This window comes from Aptenodytes patagonicus, chromosome 1 (genome assembly GCF_965638725.1).
Source record: "Aptenodytes patagonicus chromosome 1, bAptPat1.pri.cur, whole genome shotgun sequence".
In the NCBI taxonomy this organism is placed as follows: domain Eukaryota; kingdom Metazoa; phylum Chordata; class Aves; order Sphenisciformes; family Spheniscidae; genus Aptenodytes; species Aptenodytes patagonicus.
Genome location: NC_134949.1, coordinates 79,246,944 through 79,265,795, shown reverse-complemented (window position 1 = coordinate 79,265,795; position 18,852 = coordinate 79,246,944). Strand labels below are relative to the sequence as shown.

General features: G+C 45.8%; 1 protein-coding gene across 4 annotated transcripts in view; it reads right to left on the bottom strand.

Moving 5' to 3' along the window:
* Positions 1-8,230: 8,230 nt before the first annotated feature.
* The window catches only part of PRR5 (proline rich 5), a 91,685-nt gene continuing 81,063 nt past the window's right edge, over positions 8,231-18,852 (bottom strand). For all 4 annotated transcript variants that reach the window (XM_076344109.1, XM_076344128.1, XM_076344119.1 and 1 more), the window contains 2 exons: positions 12,246-12,384; positions 8,231-9,383 (listed from right to left, as the gene is read on the bottom strand). In XM_076344109.1, coding sequence (XP_076200224.1) covers positions 8,833-9,383; positions 12,246-12,384 — 690 coding nt within the window. In that variant the 3' untranslated portion in view covers positions 8,231-8,832. The remainder of the gene's footprint in view (positions 9,384-12,245; positions 12,385-18,852) is intronic.

Below are 18,852 nucleotides of genomic sequence, written 5' to 3'. Positions count from 1 at the left end.
TCTTCAGCGTAAGCAAATCATTAAGCGATTCTGGCTGACAGAAAGTTGGATTCACTTGAATCTGCACAGTAGTGCGTAGTCCTTCCGGGCTGTACATGCCAAGTGGAGGCATCAATGTGCAGTTTCTTTCCCTGCTAAGTGTGGCATCAGTTTTCCTCTGTTGCTTCATCACTTGCTAATTCCAGACTCACAGGTCCAGATCCTGAGCTCTGCTGGATGCTTGCAGTCTCAGATTGCAGAAGGCTCCCTGATACTCCATGGACACGCTTAGTGGAAGTATCTGGATGGATCCATACACTGTGGATGCATCTGTAGTACCTTCCAGGGCTTGACCCATACAAGGCCAATTTCAAAATAGTAGAGCTGTTTGTCAATAACCAGTAATTACTTGTTTATAGGAAGTAGAAGAAAAAGAGGAGGTGGGGGACTAGCGCTGCCCCAGATGCGTTGGGATGTATCTGCATCTGACAGAGTAAAACTTCAAATGCCACCTTGGATCTTGGCACCCAAATGCCGTTTTGTGCATGAACAGAGTCTTGGTGTTTGACCCAAGGAAGGGAGAAGTGAATTTAGAAAATAACTAACATCCCAAGCCTGTTCTTCTCAGCAATGTTCATCATATCCCAGAGAGCGCAGCCGATCGCCTTCCCCCTTGCTGTGCACAGCAGCAGCTGGGGAGTTGCAGGAATGTTTGTGCAACAAAGCCCTTTCTTCCTCCTCTCAGTCAACGTGCCCTGGAAATCTGGAGTTTTCTTCAGAAAGCTGGTACCACTAGCAAACCAGGCAGTACTCAAGTGGATAAAATGTACTCAACTGTCACCACTCCTCACTTCTGGAGTAGATGACACAAAAAGCAATTAAAAATAATTTTAAAAGCCAATTTTGCCAAAGATTTGGAACATTTGTATGACAAATCAGGATTTAAATTGAACCAGTGAAACTGAAAATGTTTTCCACCCTTACCCTGACAAATTCCTCCCCTCACAAGCCTTACAAAATTATCCACTCAGAGCTCTGCACAATTTTTTCATCAGAATAATTTCTGTTCACCCTCCTCCCCCAGAGAGGCTTGAAGAAGGTTTAACAATAGGGACATTGCAAAGCTGTTGGTGCAGGTGTGGGGTGAGATCTTGGCTGCATTTTAAGTCAGTTAAGTTTTGCCTTTAAATGGTTTGCATCTTTTGTCTGCTCTAGCACCCACATGCCATTCTGCTTCCAATTTTTAGGTGCAGCATTTTCATTTCTACTTTTACTGCTCTATCTTACCGTGTAAAGAGATTGCTTGTGGATACCCCAAGAGGTTACCAACTTCTCCAGCTTCCTGTAGTGTGTTACCATCCCAGATGACTGCATCTCCATGAGGTTTAAGAATGAAGTGGCTTAATAATTCACAGCAAATGGAGTATTTATGCAAGACAGACGTTACTGTAGAGAACTGGAGAGCACAAGTACCATACCTGTATTTTAACATAAGCCCGAGGGTATGATCCAAACACTTATAAACTAGCAACCTGTACATCTGTATCTGGGAAAAAACAGTTCAAGTGATCATAAAGAACAGAACATTATGATCTCAATTTTCCACAAAACTACTGCAAGTGGGAAGATAATTTTTCCTCCTTGGAAATCAAGCCTAATGCCTTCCAATTTTTTGATTGGAAGAGATGGATGAAGCGTGAAGCAGAGATATTTGCTCCTGGGGGTTACTGAATATGTTCGGGACAGAACATGAGGAATTTCAGAGGGACCTAAACTATTTAGAGTAATGGGCAATAAGAAGCTTGATGCTGATAAGAACAAAGTAAGACGGATTGAAAGAAAAAAACCCCATGAAGTGCTCAAAGCTCACAGAGTGTTAAAGAGGTAATATCAGCTAAAGAAACAGAGCCTAGTGTCATTGTAAACGTGTCAGTGAAGATTGCTATTGAGGAGGAAAGCCAAACAAGGCATGAAGATAGATAGGGACTGGATCATAAATAAGACTCAATTAGCATATATAGACCTAAATCAGTGGTGCAGCTACATTAAAAGAATATGATGGCAACAAAGTTCTATACACAAAAGTTAGGGTTGCATTGCTAATTTATATTCAATCATTCTCCAGTACACTGCCTCCTCTCCTCTTGTTGTGCACGCTTTATCATGAAACCTTTAAGCAACAGACATTTTAAATTGTCTAGTGGATTATAAGAAAGACAGGTAAGAACATTATCCCCATGTTCTGAAGAGGTATAGAGCTATTAAGTGACTTAAATCTATGCAAAAAGCCTGTGGAGGACATGAAATTAAGCCATCCCAGTCTCTGAGTTCCAGCCCAGCAATCTGATCCCAAGACTAATCTTCATTGTAAAGACAACACCAGTGCCCTAAGAATTCCCTTTAAATCCTGATTTCCAAAACCAGAGTTCAGAGGGCTAGGGTTTATAAAGGGAATGCATTTTGAAATCTAGCTAAAATTCTGCCTAAGGCTAACTATTTGCTTTTGCAAGGGGAAGGAAAAAATCATCCTAAAATAATTAGGAAATAAGTACGTTCTGGAAGAGTCAGCAATCTTAAGGTGAAAATGCTGACACAGACCTTCAGTAACAGAAGTATAAACTTAGCCCCCGCTACCTCATTTTACAAAGGCAACTAACTAACAATAAACTTCTGGCAGGTTTATTAGCCCAGCAGTTCCATGGCTGTTCACACACCCAGTTTTCCCTTCCCTCTCCTCTGGCTTTGGCGGAGCATCCTGGCAGTTCCTCTCTCAGGTAGGCAATCCTGCTATAGGCAGGCAAGCAGCCAATTTGCTAATCCAATTATGCAAGACCTGAGGGGTGCACCATTTGTGAAAGAATAGGCTGTTTTCATTATTTAATTACTAGTCCTGTTACTTGCCTGAAGAATATTAAAATGCCAGCGTAATTATGACATTGAGACAGCAGGTCAAAGCTAAATCCTTTCTGCAGATCTCCCCAAAACGTGGCTTCTGAGGGTGACAGAGGACTAAGCAGCAGCTTTAAGCCAGGTAGGGGATTTCAGACAGACAATGCCTAATTCTGAGTCTGATGAAACCAGTTGAGTTTAAACATTGGTTTTGATGGAGCAACAAGGCCAACACAGAGCACCTAGGAAAGTTCGTGTCCACTCGTTTGCAGTATCCTGGGACCACACAAAATACTTTCTGGAACTTCTCTCAATAGCTCGGGGAGTTCAATCATTTGGTATAACCTCAGTCCCTCAGAGATCCCTAATCCGTCAGTAACATCAGAAAACAGGCAGAAGCCTGAGGTCCTTCTGGCCATATGGAGGGACCAGGAGCCACCTTGGATGCCTCCAGCAGCTATTCCCTGGCAGCTCTTCTCCACATCACCTTCCTAGGAAGGGTGGGCTGGCAGCCGATCCGCAGCAGCCCAACAAACATCAGGTGGCCTGTGGTTTTCTGAAGCCTGCTGCCAGTTGAGACAAATAAACTGCCTCGAGCAGCTCTAACCTGAGTTGGATTTTAGAGGACACAATGACACAGCTGCTTTCTTGGCACCCTGCGCCCAGCTTGAGATGCTGGCCTGCTCTTTGAGACTCTCCTTGCTTTGCACTGGAAGAGGAGTCTAGGAACTTGCAAACCACTGAGCACAGCAATCTGCTGCTGTGGCTACCACGCCACATGAAGAAAAAGGGATGTCAGAAGGCTCTTTGATGCAAAGATATATTTATTCCCTTTTTAGAAGTATATTTTTTCCTTTGGGGAAAGGTGCAAACAAGACTTCAATTGTAAACCAAGCATTTTATTCTCCTGGAGGACATGGTGGCAAGGATTTATTTATTATTAAAATGGCTGCCTATGTTATTTGCAGCACTGCCAGCTCGATTGTTATCTGGGTTTCTGTTCCTCCCCCACCCCCAAATTTTGTTACTTTTCTCAAAGTTCTGGAATGACAGTCACACCTCTGCAGACCAGAGCTCAAAAATAACACTGAGGGCTTTCTGACAACTGTATTTCCAAGATGTTCTTACAGGATATTATCCTAATAAAGGGGCAATCCATACATCTCTACTCAGAACTTTAGAGAGAGATCGGATATTTTCACATACTTGCATGCCTGTATGGCGGACCTAGAAGGGGGTAGCCCTAGAAGAAGGCGGCCCACAGCTCTTCTGTCACCACAGCTTAGTGGTTCAGATGGTATCAGCAAGCGCGTTTGTTTTAGTCAAAAGCACTATCAAAAGCAGCTTGCCAGCAGGTAATTGAATAATGGAAAGTCATTTTCCCCATTTCTACCAAAAAGAGGCCTCTATTTGGGCAGCATTATTTGCAGTCAATTTTTCTGCTATCTCCAGTTGTGCTCCAGGGAGCAGTATTACTTCTCCACAGAGCTCAGCAGCTGTTCACTAGTTTAGTCTCCCAGTTCCTTTTGCTTGTGTAACATTCACCCTGCCGTGCCAGATGACGGGAGCTGTAAGTGCTATCTGTTGCTCTGTATTATCCCTCGTAGGGTTTTGGAACCCATCCCAACCAGGGAAAGAGCAGAGCGCTTTTTATTTTCGGATTAGGATATCAAATGCCACAGTTTACCATAACAAAGGAAGGGTGAAGAGGAATAACTGGCATACTGAGAATGCCCCCTTAGGGACAAAGCCCGAGTATCACTGGTGCACTGGGACACTGCCACGCAGCAGCATTTGAAGGCTGAAAGCCATCACTTCATAAATATATTTTGGCAAGAACCTGCACTACTCTTTGATACACATTCTTCCTTTGCAATGACTCCATGATTTGTCTCTAAGAAGACCACATCCCTGACTTGTCTGCATTGGGATTACGAGTAGAAGGATCACAAATTAGGGGAATCTCACATCTGTGCAGCATTTAAAGTCACTGAACACTGGCACACCGAGCTTCGATTGCCCGCACGCGCCTGGCTCTGCATCACTCACATGATCTGTCCTCCCAGGGCTGCATCTGACTCCATGCCCCTCCACACCTTGCACATTCACACGCGTGATCTTGCGACTCCAAACCAGACCTGCACAAGGGCTCAAAGCACAGAGCTAGAGCACAGCTCCACCTACGTCTTTCTACAGAATATGTAGTGCCCCGACTCATGCCACTTCTTGGGGAATGAGTTGGTGACAAACTTCATCACTGAGGACAACAGAGATGGTGGCTTTCACAGGAATCAGCTAGACCACCACACCCAGTTTTTCAATTTACAGTCATATCTGCCTATTTTTATATATCTGCCTGTATTTTAATATAAACTTGAAGGAGAGACAAAATGCCACCCTATCACCATTGCAGTAGGGAACTTAACTCTGACTTCAGATTTTCAGGCTCTTCATAGCAAGCCTGCTGAGTTTATAATGTTTTCTGTAATTCAAAAATAGCCCTGAAACTGCAGTTTGAACCCTTAGAGCCAGAATGCATTTGCTCATTCTTTAGTCATTACCCCAGTAGCAGAGCTTTAGCATAGCAGACAAAACACTTCGGTGAATACCACATTTGCTAGCAGAGGCAAGTTTAGTTCAGCAAGCTCTAAACCACAGCAACAGCAGAGCTCAGCCTGTTCCGTTACAGCATCATCAGGTTAACTTACTTTAACTGAAGCCAATTGAGAGCCTCTTCATCCTAAAGAGGATAAATATAGCCTTTTATTTCAGCTCAGCAGCACTCGCAGAACATCCCAACACCTAACAACAAGTAATGAGTCTCAACAGGTCTGAGCCCAACTTCCTTAAATACTCATTCAACCCTATCACAGCTGGTAATCAGTTTTGGGGGTGGGGTGGGGCTGGGCGAGGCTTGGCTTTTCTCTTCTCCCATTCTCCAGTGTGGTCCTGCTGAGCAGGGCTTGGTCTGTATCTGCTGAAGAGTCTATGTGCTGCTAATGAAAAGCCTACCGTTAGATCTTTCTGCTGCTAGAGCTTTGACCCTAAAGAGCCCACTTTAAGTGTAAGAGTTAGAAATGTAAAGCTAGATTGGAAGTGCTGGCCTGCAATGCTACAACGCTCTGGGATAGCTGGTTCCCCATGCAGCACATGTGGGAAGGCGAAGTGTCCAAGAACAGGCTTTTACCACAAGCGCCAGGCTGCCTTGGCCAAGAGGAAACGCTGAAGACAAGACTATTTCCTAAATCCTGCTCCTCTTTGAGGCTTTCTGAGGTGGCTGTTAGGAATACTCCTCTTACGTGGTCACTGTCTTGAACCCAATCTTTAAATAACCTTCTAAAACAGCTAGAGGAGGATTTTCATTCACTAGCTCCATGCATGCAAGGTGGGAGAGGTTAATTCGTTGCCAGCATACCAGGGGATTCAGGGTCTGCTATCATAGGGGAGGGCACTAACTGTGCAAAAGCTCAGGTGGGAAGGGTCCTAGCCTCAGTTGAAACTGTGCTTAAAAATTCTCCAATAATTAAGCTTATGACTCCTATTACATTGAATGTTCCCTAAGGGAAGAAGGTGTGCAGAGGCCTTGATCCACTGTATTTTTTTAAATTTTCTTGTAGGGGTTTCAATCTATCTTCTCCTCCCCTGCACTGTGTCCTTAGAACAAGGCTGTGGCTGCTCTTTTTCTCCAACCTAAATAATAATTCAGGAAACTGAACAGCATTTGTCAGAAGGGATGAGGGTGGAGACCGAGGGCGCCAGAATGGGGGCTTGTACCACTTTAAGGCACTTTTGGAAATCACCGATCCTGTCGTGTATTGGATCCAAGTTCAGTGAGACCTCCTCTCTCCTGTGGTTTGCACAGCACCAAATGCAGCAACAAACGTGACTTGAGACTGCGGGCTCACCATGCCCCCCAGCTAGGAGGGGGTGAGCAAACACCCATTGGTAGCACCAACCAGTTGGTAGGAACCAGATACACCTCAGATGTAAGCGAGCTGCCAACATACTCAGCCCCTTTGGGAGCGAAGTACTCCCGAGTGTGCCCCGGTGCACAACTGCGGGATTGTACAGGCATCGCCATGGCCAGGAAGCGGCCAGATGGGTGACCTGATAATCTGCAACTTTTAGTTGCACATCCAGAGGGATAGTTAGGGGGCTGCATCCTAAGCTGTTTTGTTTATTGGACCTCAAAGATCCCCCCAGGCACCGGAGCTGCTCTCGCTGAGGGAGAGCACCTGGATTTCCACCAGTTGGTGTCAAGTACTTCCACACTGACTCTGCCCCACATCGGATGGTCCCAACCAGGTGTGGTCCCTGGCTGTTAGGTTTGAGACCATTGGGACATAGAAGCAATTATTTGTCTCTGTTTAAAGAAACTTTTAAGTATGACCTAACTTAAGTGCCTACCTGTAGGGGAGGCTGCACAGCTGAACATGCCAAACACAAAGAAGCAAAACAGACACCAAACCTCTGCCTCGCTTATGGGGCTCCTGTCTCAGCTGGCTTCTGAGGTTCTCAAATCTGTGTGTTATGGGGAGCCTGCACATCCACCCAGAAGCTGAAATCTCCAGCAGTGAAGCAGGGCAGTAGCAAAAGACTGAGCTCACAGTTTCCAAAAGATCAAGTAGTGAGGCCAAAGGAAATTAAGTATCAGAAGTGGGGCCTTGAGCCTAGAAACGTAATCAAAACCCGGGGAAGAGTTTGGCGAATGTTGGGGTCAGCAGTGCAAGTGCAGAGCGAAGCTGGAGAGTCCTTGAGCATCTGAGCTAAGCGCCAGGTGCTGCCAGACCGAACTGAGGACAAGTCTCTGCTGAGCAGCTCAGGAGTTACTGACTCTCTCCTCCAGAGGAGATGCCTTGAATGGAGTGACCTGAAGTAGCTCTTTCTTCACTGTAAAACCGTCCGATCAAACATCTGTCAGGCATCAGGACTTCTACTTCACCTTAGTATCATGTGCATCAATCCTCTGTAAAACCGCTGACACAGCTCTTACAACACCGTGTTACTGCAAGGGAGACTCAAAGAGCTGGGAGTGCTCAGGATGAGAAGAGCTGCAAGGTTCACACTCCCCAAATATCAATACATAATTGACAATATATGCATTATTGTATTTCTTTAAGAATATAAATATATAATGAGGATTTCCACCGAGAGGCCATATTTTTATTTATTTAGCAAACAAGTAAGTTGAATTCTGCTGGAATCTCTCCATACAATGGATGCTCCAGGAGTCAACAGTGCACAGATTTCTTGGAAGTGCCACATTCAGAGCAAATTAACACGGCCTTAGAAGCCAGTTTCAAGACAACTCGCTCACAGACACAAGGTATTGGCTGTGAAACAGAACATGAGACATGAGGTATCGTGTGACATCAGGTAGCACATTTCTGTTTATTTGCCTTTCTTCAAGAACTCTAACTCACCATTAGGCAAAGGAGTGCATACAAGATGTACAAGAAAAAGATTAAAAGAGACTTCTTTATCACTGTATTCTGTGGCACGAAGGCCCACAGCCTCTGGGGTTTTTTTGGTTTTTTTTAAAAGGCTATGTTTTTACTCTGGCTGAAGTGTTACAGTTCAGAGAACAACCTGCCATTTACAGGAAATCTCTTGAGAAAATTTAAAGTGAACACAGCTATGTGCTAGGCTGTTTTACTGAACGAACACTGCCAGCTGCACTAATAGCATTTTACCAGACACTTGTCAGCTTGTGTACCCCTAAGTTTATAAAGACAATAAGAAATCTGACTGCAGAGTGACAGGGACAGGGAGAAGTGGTTGGAGTTTCTCCCCCCTCACAGCAGATTCCCACCTGCTGTAAACTTTTGTGTACTTCAGTACAGCTGTGATGACCTACAACAGAGGTTCTGCCCTAGACATATATAGCTTGCCCATAGTCCGACTCAATGTGTTAGTAACTTTCATATATAATATTAAAACCCAAGGTTTGTCTCCCAATGTCCTTCACATGATGCTCTGTCTGTTCACATCCACATTGTATGCTGATGAATTGGAACAGCCTCGGCCAAAATCAATAAAAATGCCTTCAGAATCAGAGTCGATCGACTCCAAAATCTGATCCACTATGTTCTCAGGGCTGGAAGAAGGAACTGGAATCAAGGCAGGGTCCCTGTCCAGCTCAAAAGACCTATGTGGGTCGTCCATCGAGTGGAAGAGTCCTTTCTGTTGCTCAACTGTGCTGAGTTTGCTAGAGCATTGCACTGACCCAGTGCTGGGCCTCTCCTGGTCCCCTGACAGAGAGCTTTTCGTGGCCGTCATGGAGCTCTTGGAACCGTTGTCCATGATGGTGGTGAGGTTGGAGTACCCCTGTAGCTCCAGGCAGGAGGTCATTTCTGAAACAGAGTGCCTTCGGATGCCCGTTCCATTGGCAGCCATGCCCTCGGTTTCATACTCGGCCACTGGCGTCAGCAGTGGATTGTTGTAGCTTTTTGATCGCACCACGGGGTTCTTGGCAAGGATGTCACCTGATTTTGAACGCCTGAAGAACCGCTTCTCTGTAAATAGAGAAAGATCCAGAGTCATATCTACAAAGTCTCCCATATTTGTGGTACTAATGATTACAAGTGTTCAAAAGAAAAGTCAAGACCTGAATATTCACGAGCTTTTCTGTTTAAAAAAGTTTTTGTCATTCAAGAATACATTTTGCTGGTTTTATAGATCCACAGGATTCAGATTTCCTAGATTTCTTCAGCATATTGAAGACCCCAAACATATCTTTACAAATAATAGCTGAGATACTCTTATATTCATACAACTTCAGCAGCTGGAGTAAAACAGTAAATATTGTGGGAGACCTGATAGACAATTGCAAACACTTTCTTTAGACAAGAACAGAAAGTGCAAGTCTGTTCTTGTTCAGGCTATAAAGGTCATCACTAATTTCTAGTAGTTGAAATCTAACTTTTCCACCCACCCTGGGAAAATCGGGTCTCTTCAGATTTGGGGCACAAGAATTAAGACAGGCAGTCTTACTAATAATTCTGGAAAAACTTAAATTCAAAGCACCATTCAGAGACCATACAAGGAGAGAGCACGAAGAGTGTTTGGAAATGTTAACTGGAGGGCAGTGCCCACAGCAACCTTTTTGGGGGACAAACCTGCACTCGATCCAGCAGTGATTGTACGAATGCTGCTGTTAAACAAGTGGGCTCTTTCCAAAGAATGAGCAGCAGGTGGCAGCAAGTCAGCACGGAGATCCGCCACCAGTGGTTTAGGGCTGGAGTGCTCTCCGGCAGCTAGATCAAAACGACCATCACGCAAACTTTTTGCAGGCCTCAGTGCTCAGACTCACTTGTGCTAAAGAAAAAAGTAGTGTGAATAATAGGTCTCACTTTTGAAGCTCTCTTCCTGCTACTCTCACTTTGCCAACCCCATGAAAGGGGCACGACTGGAGAAGGGAATCAAGTTATGCTCTGGAAGTCAACCACAGCCACTGCATATGAACTAACTGCTTTAAATCAGGATGCTTGTATATGTTCCCCTGAAAACCACGCAATTTCCTTTAGAAATGCCAGTCTCTTCTAAAATTATACTTATGTATAATTACGTGCTTACCTGGACACAAATTCCAATCATATGCCGTACTACGAAAAAAGCCAGTTTCTGTACTTAAGATTGTATTTTGCAGTTGTGTCTGCCTCAGCAGTGAAATCAGCTGAGCCAAGTTCACTTTTGGACTTTTTCTTTGTTAGGAGTTTGACCTGGCAAACAGAAAAGGTTCCCTGGGGCTGCCCTGCCACAGGAACTCTGGCTTTTGGTCACACCAAGGCTTGGCTGGAAGGGAAGGCTGGGTGTGTTGGTCAGACGGGGAAGAAAAGAGGTCAGTGGCCTCACCAGTCCCAAGGACAATATGTCACAGCTTTAAATCATGCTACCAAAACAGTTGGGCAGAACTAGATGCGTTAGTTTAAAAGCAGCAGAGACTTATGCGCTCAGCTCCCTTGGATCCAAGTTCATTGACTATAGTAAGACCTATTCAGGGGTACTGCTACAGATCTACACCCCAGACCGCAGCAAGGGGAAGTGCCCGGTTCATCAAAACCTTCGTATCTTCTGCAGTCATGTAATACAACATTCATTTTCTAACAATCCATTTCCCTGGAGTTTTATTCTCTTTGGGTGCGTTTTTTCTGTCCTGACATACAAAAGCTTGTATTCGGAAAACGTCAATTTGGGGCTCCATTTAAATGCTTGTGGCCTTTTAATGGCAAGCAATAAATACGAAGTAGTAATCCTGAACCATTTTCCGTAAATAACTGGCCTCTATTTATTCCCGTAAAACTGATTTGTTTCTTAAATGCCTACTGCAATACATCCATTTTTCCATTCAGCTTCAAGGGACAATCAACTACTTTATTGACCATTTCTGACAAGAAAACAGATTAAATTGACTGCATAGAAAACACACAATTGAACTTATTTTCCCCTCTGTTTTCTCAAGGAGGCCATCACAGTATTTACATTAAAATATTCAGGTACTACCACATTTCCTTTTTGATTTACACTGGTAGTATCCCCCTTGCATTTTCAACAGTTTGAATTACTATGTGGGATATTCAGAAGACCTTCATCTTGGCCAAATCTTGCCTTCACGGAAGACACTGAATGCTTCAGAGCTCAAAGAATCATAGAAAACAAGCTGGAAGGGACTCAAGAAGGTCACTCAGCCTCCGCCACCAGGCAGGACCACGTTTACCCACCTTGCTCCTTATGGATGCCTATGTATGTGACATGTATATAGCGCCTCTAGCAGGGAAGATTCAACAGCCTCCAGAGGTGGTTTACGTGACATTAGAGATTCTTCCTTCCATGTAATCTGAATTTCCCCTGCTACACATGGTCCACTCTATTTTTCTTATCTCCAGTGGGATGGAGAACAGCTTATTACTTTCCACTCTGCAGAAAGCTTTTACGTGTTTGAAGGCTTATCCATTAGTCTTTTCTAAGACAAATTCCTACTCTCTCCCCTGCTTGAAACAGCCTTGTATGATCTTTGTGCACTAATGAACAGACACTACTCGGCACTCTAGAAATGGCTTCTTGCTTCTTCCTCTCACTGTCCATAAAGCATCCTGTGTTAAAGCGCTCTCATTAAAAGGTAGAATGGAAATGCTAAACACACTCTAGATTCACAGATTTATTAATGAGCGCTGTTACGATGATCTGTTTTCATCTTCCACCACCGGCAAGTTTCACTGTGACTTTGCACATTGCAAAGAGCATGGCCTTAGAAAAGGAGCCTGACCGCATTGCGTCAATACTGGCAGTCTCCTCTCGTGTGGGCCCTGGCCCTGTGTGGACCAAGGTTTTGGTGAAGCCCTCTGTGCTATGTCAAATCGAGTCTCTGTTATTCTTACCCAAGATACAGGAAGAGTGCGTGAAGGGTCCATCGCTGGAATACAGACCGTATGTGCCCAAGTAAGGCGAAACAACTTTCTGGATCAGGGATTCCAGTTTCAAATAATCTTCAGTCACACCTTTCGACTCGTGAACCCCCTGAAAGAGAGGAAATACCTAAGATGAGCACTGTCCCCTCCAACCAGAAGCTTTCCTTGCTCACCGGGGCAAGCAGAAAGGCAGCAAGCATTTTCACTAAGTTATATAGCAAAGGTGCACCGTGATGCAATACTGGTTTGTTACTACAGCTGATTCCTCTTACTGTAAAGCCAAGAGATGTGAGTCGAACCAGAGAGACCCACCATGCAGGCACTGCACAAATGCTCAGAAAGAGGCAGTAGCTACTTCCAGGACATTTAGATCCAGAAAGGTACATCCTGCTTAGCGCAAAGGCACTCAGGGAGGATGGAGGATGCGGTCTGTGAAGATGAATTAAAAACATCCCTAGACTTTTTGTTATTGCATCTTATACTGACTTCCTGAACGAACTACCGCCTGAGTGCTGCACCAGCGGCTGGTACCACAGGGTGTCACTGCCATCTAAGCAATACCAACAGGGTTCAGAAAAAGGTGAAACTGAGTCTCGCAGAAATATTTCTTCCAGGATTATTTTCAACAAGAAATATTCATAGTGAAGATGTTTGTATCTCTTTCCTCACCCCCTCCCTGGCACTTGCCATTATCCAGGGAAAGGTCACATTATAACTAGCATAGTAAGATTCACACACAGGCAAAATCTTTTGCCCTTAGCTGTTAATTCTGCACTTTCACCCACAAATGGACTTATAAGGCTGCAGAGGTGACCGGAAAACCCCGTGGAGCTGTAGTCTCCCTTCCACTTAGAACTGCAGCGTGCATGCTCCTGCGTTGTCTGAGCAGGGCCCTGTATACTCATGTGTGGGATTCCGCTTGCAACTCGAAGTAAATTCACATTTTAGTGTGTTGCTATGTGGCCATATGTTTGACGTATCTTGTTGCAGAATTAAGATCCTAAATGTCATACTGAGCAAGAAGTTGGCTTGAATTTAGCAGAATTCCAGATTTCATAACATGTCCCCGAATTATTGTAAAAAGAAACAGTTGGGATGAAAGCCTCCAGAGAGCAATATGAAGATCAAATGAGTAAAATTGCAACACTTCCTTCAGCATGTGAAAGGATCCTGATGTTCAGGCCGTATTTGCTGCTCAGTATGACTCACCAACCAGTGTCTACGGGTGACTATCAGCCCGAGATGTGTTTGTGAATGGCTTACTTCGCCTCTTGGCTGCTGCGCTGCCTGAATGCTGCCTGGTGTTACTTGATATAAGTTTATGAATGGAAAATAAATAATGGCCAACAGAGAATGGATAGAATTTGGATTCCAATTCAGCGGGTTTTAAATAATGAATAACAATCTCTGAAGACGTGCTATGTCCTGTAAAACTTCAGGAGAGTCACAAATACAAATATGAACACAAGGGCACATGCAGTGAATCTGAAAGCTTACAAACACCGAAGTAACAGCAGAATGAGCCCACAGATATTCAACCAATTAAAACCAGACAAAAATAACATAGGAATAATTCAGAAGACTTAGTGAAGGTGCACATATTATTTCAAAGTCCTTGGCCTGTATCAGAGAAAACGTTTCAAGTAACAGGAGGAAGGGTCTCAATTTTTATTCTGTTGCAATCTGCTCCAGGGTTTCTCCTCCTGTCTTGCTGGGATTTAGCCAAGATCTTTTCAGCCCTCAGAAGGGCAACATCCCTGACACCTTTCTACATATTCATGATCGCATCAAGCTCATAACCCACTGGCAAAGGCCAGTGTGTTAGGCCATCTGCTCCAGGCTCCCACTCCAATTACCTCCGGAACCGGTCTCCTAAATGTGATATATAATACTAGTGGCAAAAGTCAGTGATATTTAGCATTGCTCATGCCCAGACTTTGTGGTAAGGCTTTATTTACTTTTCTGCCATTTAAGTATTTTTGATACTTGTGAAAGACGGTAGCTAAATATCAACTGTGGAGAATGAAACCCAGTAATTCACTAGTACCATGCTGCCCACAAAATAACTCTTATCACTAGCAGAACCGCAACGCTGTACAAGTGATAAAAGGGTCCTTGTCCAGTGGCATCTTAACACTGTCTGATTTCCTATCGGCCTTACATGCCTGGAAAGTTCTTCTGGTTTCCCTCTTGGTTGTCAATTATCTGTTCTGCTATACACTCCTTCTTCCCTGATGAACACCTCAAAAGCCTGAGCTGTATTCTGCACTCACTGCTGCTCTGGCGGAGGAGGCTTCCAGCAGCTCTCTTGGGTTGGGGTAGGCTCCTGGGGTGAGCAGAGAGGACGGAGACTGAACCCCCAAGCTCCAGCTGCTGCGACACCCCTCCATCACGGGGCCGGGGAGCAGCTGTGCTGGGGCATGGATTTGCCTTGTCCCTGCCACCGCTGCCCTGCAGCTGCTGTGCCTGGAGAGCCCATCGGCTCACTGCTCCCAAGAAACACCCTCTTCTCTCAAAAACCCAACTCCCTAACCACTTGCATCAGCTTCTTCAGTCTTGCCCTCAACCTTCGTTCCTGCTCTCCCAAGAGCTGTGCTAATCTCCACCCCTCTTTTCACTTCAGCTTCTTTTAGTTCCCACCTTTGAAGTGAAGAGGCCACAAAATACCACGTTTACAGTGTAAAACCACCCAGTATTAACACAGCCTGCCATTAGTCTTATTCCTCAGTTCTGCAATCATCCACGGGATGCTTTTCAAAACATACTGAAAAGTCATAAAACATCTGGCGTCCGCTAGAGCCGTGGTGACTTCTCTTCTGCTCTGCACCTTGGCACAAACATGCTGTATCCACCTGCAACATCCTTCCTGCGTTAGCCATTGTTCCAGGCCTTCCTGCAGGCACTCGATGGGGCAGTTCCCTTAAAACATTCTCTCGGTGTGGAGTTTCTGTGAGAGCAGGACTGTAACAGGCTGCAATGTCCTGAACTCCTGTAAAAGAGTTTTTCCTGCATTTCTTTCTTAAGTGCTCCTGGTAGGCAGAGCAGCCACCAGCAGAAGAATGGTATATTCACCACTTCATCCAACTGTCTTGAAATCTTGGGAATTGGTGGGTTACATCATTGACTGAAAAATGACTTACCCTAAAAATCCTGCAATGCCTCACTCTCTTGATGGCAGGCGAGGCACCAGCCCAGAGAACTGAGCACATAAATCACAATAGTTGGAGACAAAAGAGCTACAGCTAAAGCTGTCATGTCCTCTGGCTATCAGGCACAGCTGAAGGGGATGTCTCATGCATGCCAAGAGGCTAGAAATAAACCTAGCTGCTGGCTGTTCTTTTTGCTACCTGCTTCTCCTGGCTGCTTTTTGTTGATGCTTGGTTCATGTTATTCCACTTCAGTGCCTTAGCTGCATCTCCACGTGGCCATCACTCTCTCATGCCTGACTCCTTTCGTTTTAAGCCTTTGCTTCATCCCCTTGATATCTGCTGTTTTGTAATATCCCATATCCATCCTGAGCTCCTCTTTCAGGCCCTGGGCAAGCGCCCTGTCATCTGCTGAGCTGCTCTGCTGTTATGAGCCTCCCTGTATTCATCTTTACCGCAGGCTGCTTCAGTTCTGGCTGGACAACAGCAAGTTGCCCCAGGTAACTCCTCACTCATCTGTGTCTGAAAATAATCATAAACCACTATTAAACACCAAACTGCTTTTAACCGACTAGCAGCAACTTAGAATCATAGAATCATAGAATCATTGAGGTTGGAAAAGACCTCTAAGATCATCGAGTCCAACCATCGACCCAACACCACCATGCCCACTAAACCATGTCCCTAAGTGCCTCATCTACTCGTCTTTTAAATACCTCCAGGGATGGGGACTCCACCACTTCCCTGGGCAGCCTGTTCCAATGTTTCACCACTCTTTCAGTAAAGACATTTTTCCTCACGTCCAATCTAAACCTCCCCTGGCACAACTTGAGGCCATTTCCTCTTGTGCTATCGCTTGTTACTTGGGAGAAGAGACCGACACCCACCTCGCTACAACCTCCTTTCAGGTAGTTGTAGAGAGCGATGAGGTCTCCCCTCAGCCTCCTTTTCTCCAGGCTAAACAACCCCAGTTCCCTCAGCCGCTCCCCATCAGACTTGTTCTCCAGACCCTTCACCAACTTCGTTGCCCTTCTCTGGACACGCTCCAGCACCTCAATGTCCTTCTTGTAGTGAGGGGCCCAAAACTGAACACAGTATTCGAGGTGCGGCCTCACCAGGGCCGAGTACAGGGGCACGATCACTTCCCTACTCCTGCTGGCCACACTATTTCTGATACAGGCCAGGATGCCATTGGCCTTCTTGGCCGCCTGGGCACACTGCCGGCTCATGTTCAGCCGGCTGTCGACCAGCACCCCCAGGTCCTTCTCTGCTGGGCAGCTTTCCAGCCACTCTTCCCCAAGCCTGTAGCGCTGCATGGGGTTGTTGTGGCCGAAGTGCAGGACCCGGCACTTGGCCTTGTTGAACCTCATACAGTTGGCCTGGGCCCATCCATCCAGCCTGTCCAGGTCTCTCTGCAGAGCCTTCCTACCCTCGAGCAGATCAACACTCCCGCCCAACTTGGTGTCGTCTGCAAACTTACTGAGGGTGCACTCGATCCCCTCATCCAGATCATCGATAAAGATATTAAACAAGACCGGCCCCAGTACTGAGCCCTGGGGAACACCGCTCGTGACCGGTCACCAACTGGATTTGACTCCATTCACCACAACTCTCTGGGCCCGGCCGTCCAGCCAGTTTTTGACCCAGCGCAGAGTACACCTGTCTAAGCCGTGAGCCGCCAGCTTCTCGAGGAGAATGCTGTGGGAGACAGTGTCAAAGGCCTTACTCAAGTCCAGGTAGACCACATCCACAGCCTTTCCCTCATCCACTAGGCGGGTCACCTGGTCATAGAAGGAGATTAGGTTGGTCAGGCAGGACCTGCCTTTCATGAACCCGTGCTGGCTAGGCCGGATCCCCTGGTTGTCCTGCTCATGCCTTGTGAGCGCCCTCAAGATGAACCGCTCCATAATCTTTCCCGGCACCGAGGTCAGGCTGACAGGCCTGTAGTTCCCCGGATCCTCCTTCCGGCCCTTCTTGTAGATGGGCGTCACATTGGCAAGCCTCCAGTCGCCCGGGACCTCCCCCGTTAACCAGGACCGCTGATAAATGATGGAAAGCGGCTTGGCGAGCACCTCCGCCAGCTCCCTCAGCACTCTCGGGTGGATCCCATCTGGCCCCATAGACTTGTGAGCATCCAGGTGGCGTAGCAGGTCATTGACTGCTTCCTCTTGGATTACGGGGGGTTCATCCTGCTCGCCGTCCCTGTCTTCCAGCTCGGGGGGCCGAGTACCCTGAGGATAACTGGTCTGCCTGTTAAAGACTGAGGCAAAGAAGGCATTGAGTACCTCAGCCTTTTCCTCATCCTCGGTGACAATGTTCCCCCCCGCATCCAATAAAGGATGGAGATTTTCCTTGGCTCTCTTCTTGTCATTAATATATTTGTAAAAACTTTTTTTGTTGTCTCTAACGACAGCGGCCATATTGCGTTCTAGCTGGGCTTTTGCCTTTCTCATTTCCTCTCTGCACGACCTAACGAGATCCCTGTACTCTTCTTGAGTTGCCTGCCCTTTCTTCCACAAGTGGTAAACTCTCCTTTTTTTCCTGAGTCCCAGCAAGAGCTCCCCGTTCAGCCAGGCCGGTCGTCTTCCCCGCCCGTTCTTCTTACGGCACATGGGGACAGCCTGCTCCTGCGCCTTTAAACTTAGTGTTTGCTGAGTACTTATAAAAGGTCATAGGTCCTTTACAGTTTCCAATTCTGACTAATAGCACCCACCACTAGTAACATCCAGAAATGGTGGTCTGACTCAGTTGCTTTTCACGTCCCTCCTCAGCACAGAATATTACATTTAGGACCATTTACCTAATAAATGATACATGAAAAAGAGATCTCCAGTGTCTAAGTGTACCCTAACAACTGGACATAATTGTGGGAACTACTTCACCCCCAGCTGCAACTGTAGATGTGCTGAAGTATACACTGGTCATTGATTAAATGATGTAGCACTCAACTTTAGCTTTAATGTTTCAGCTGATGAGCATGTTTACACAAGTAAGTACTGGTGGTAGAAGATTGCCTCCTATTTCAATTGACAAACTGATGGATAGCTTTTAAATGAAAAATAAAATAGAATAAAATAGAATAAAATTAAAATAAAAATATAATAAAATATAAAATAAAGTCTGTCTTCCCCCAGGTCAGAGGGGGCAAAGCAGGCAGGCCTTCTGCAGCCAAGGCCAGCACCCTGCCAGGAGCGGACATGGCACCGAGGGAGGCACAGCACGTCTTGGTGCTTGACATGGGAGCAGCTCTACCACAGGGGACACCAAGCAGGAACAGCCGTGAGCCAGTTCTGGGGTTACCAACTTCTGGACTCAAGAAAGGAAGGAGTAGAAGCCAGACTTCTAGATGATTTAGTGAAGTCATTTCAGCAATCGTTACTCTTGGTGACTTGATGACCCAGAAGAGCAAAGTCCTCTGCCCATGGGACAGG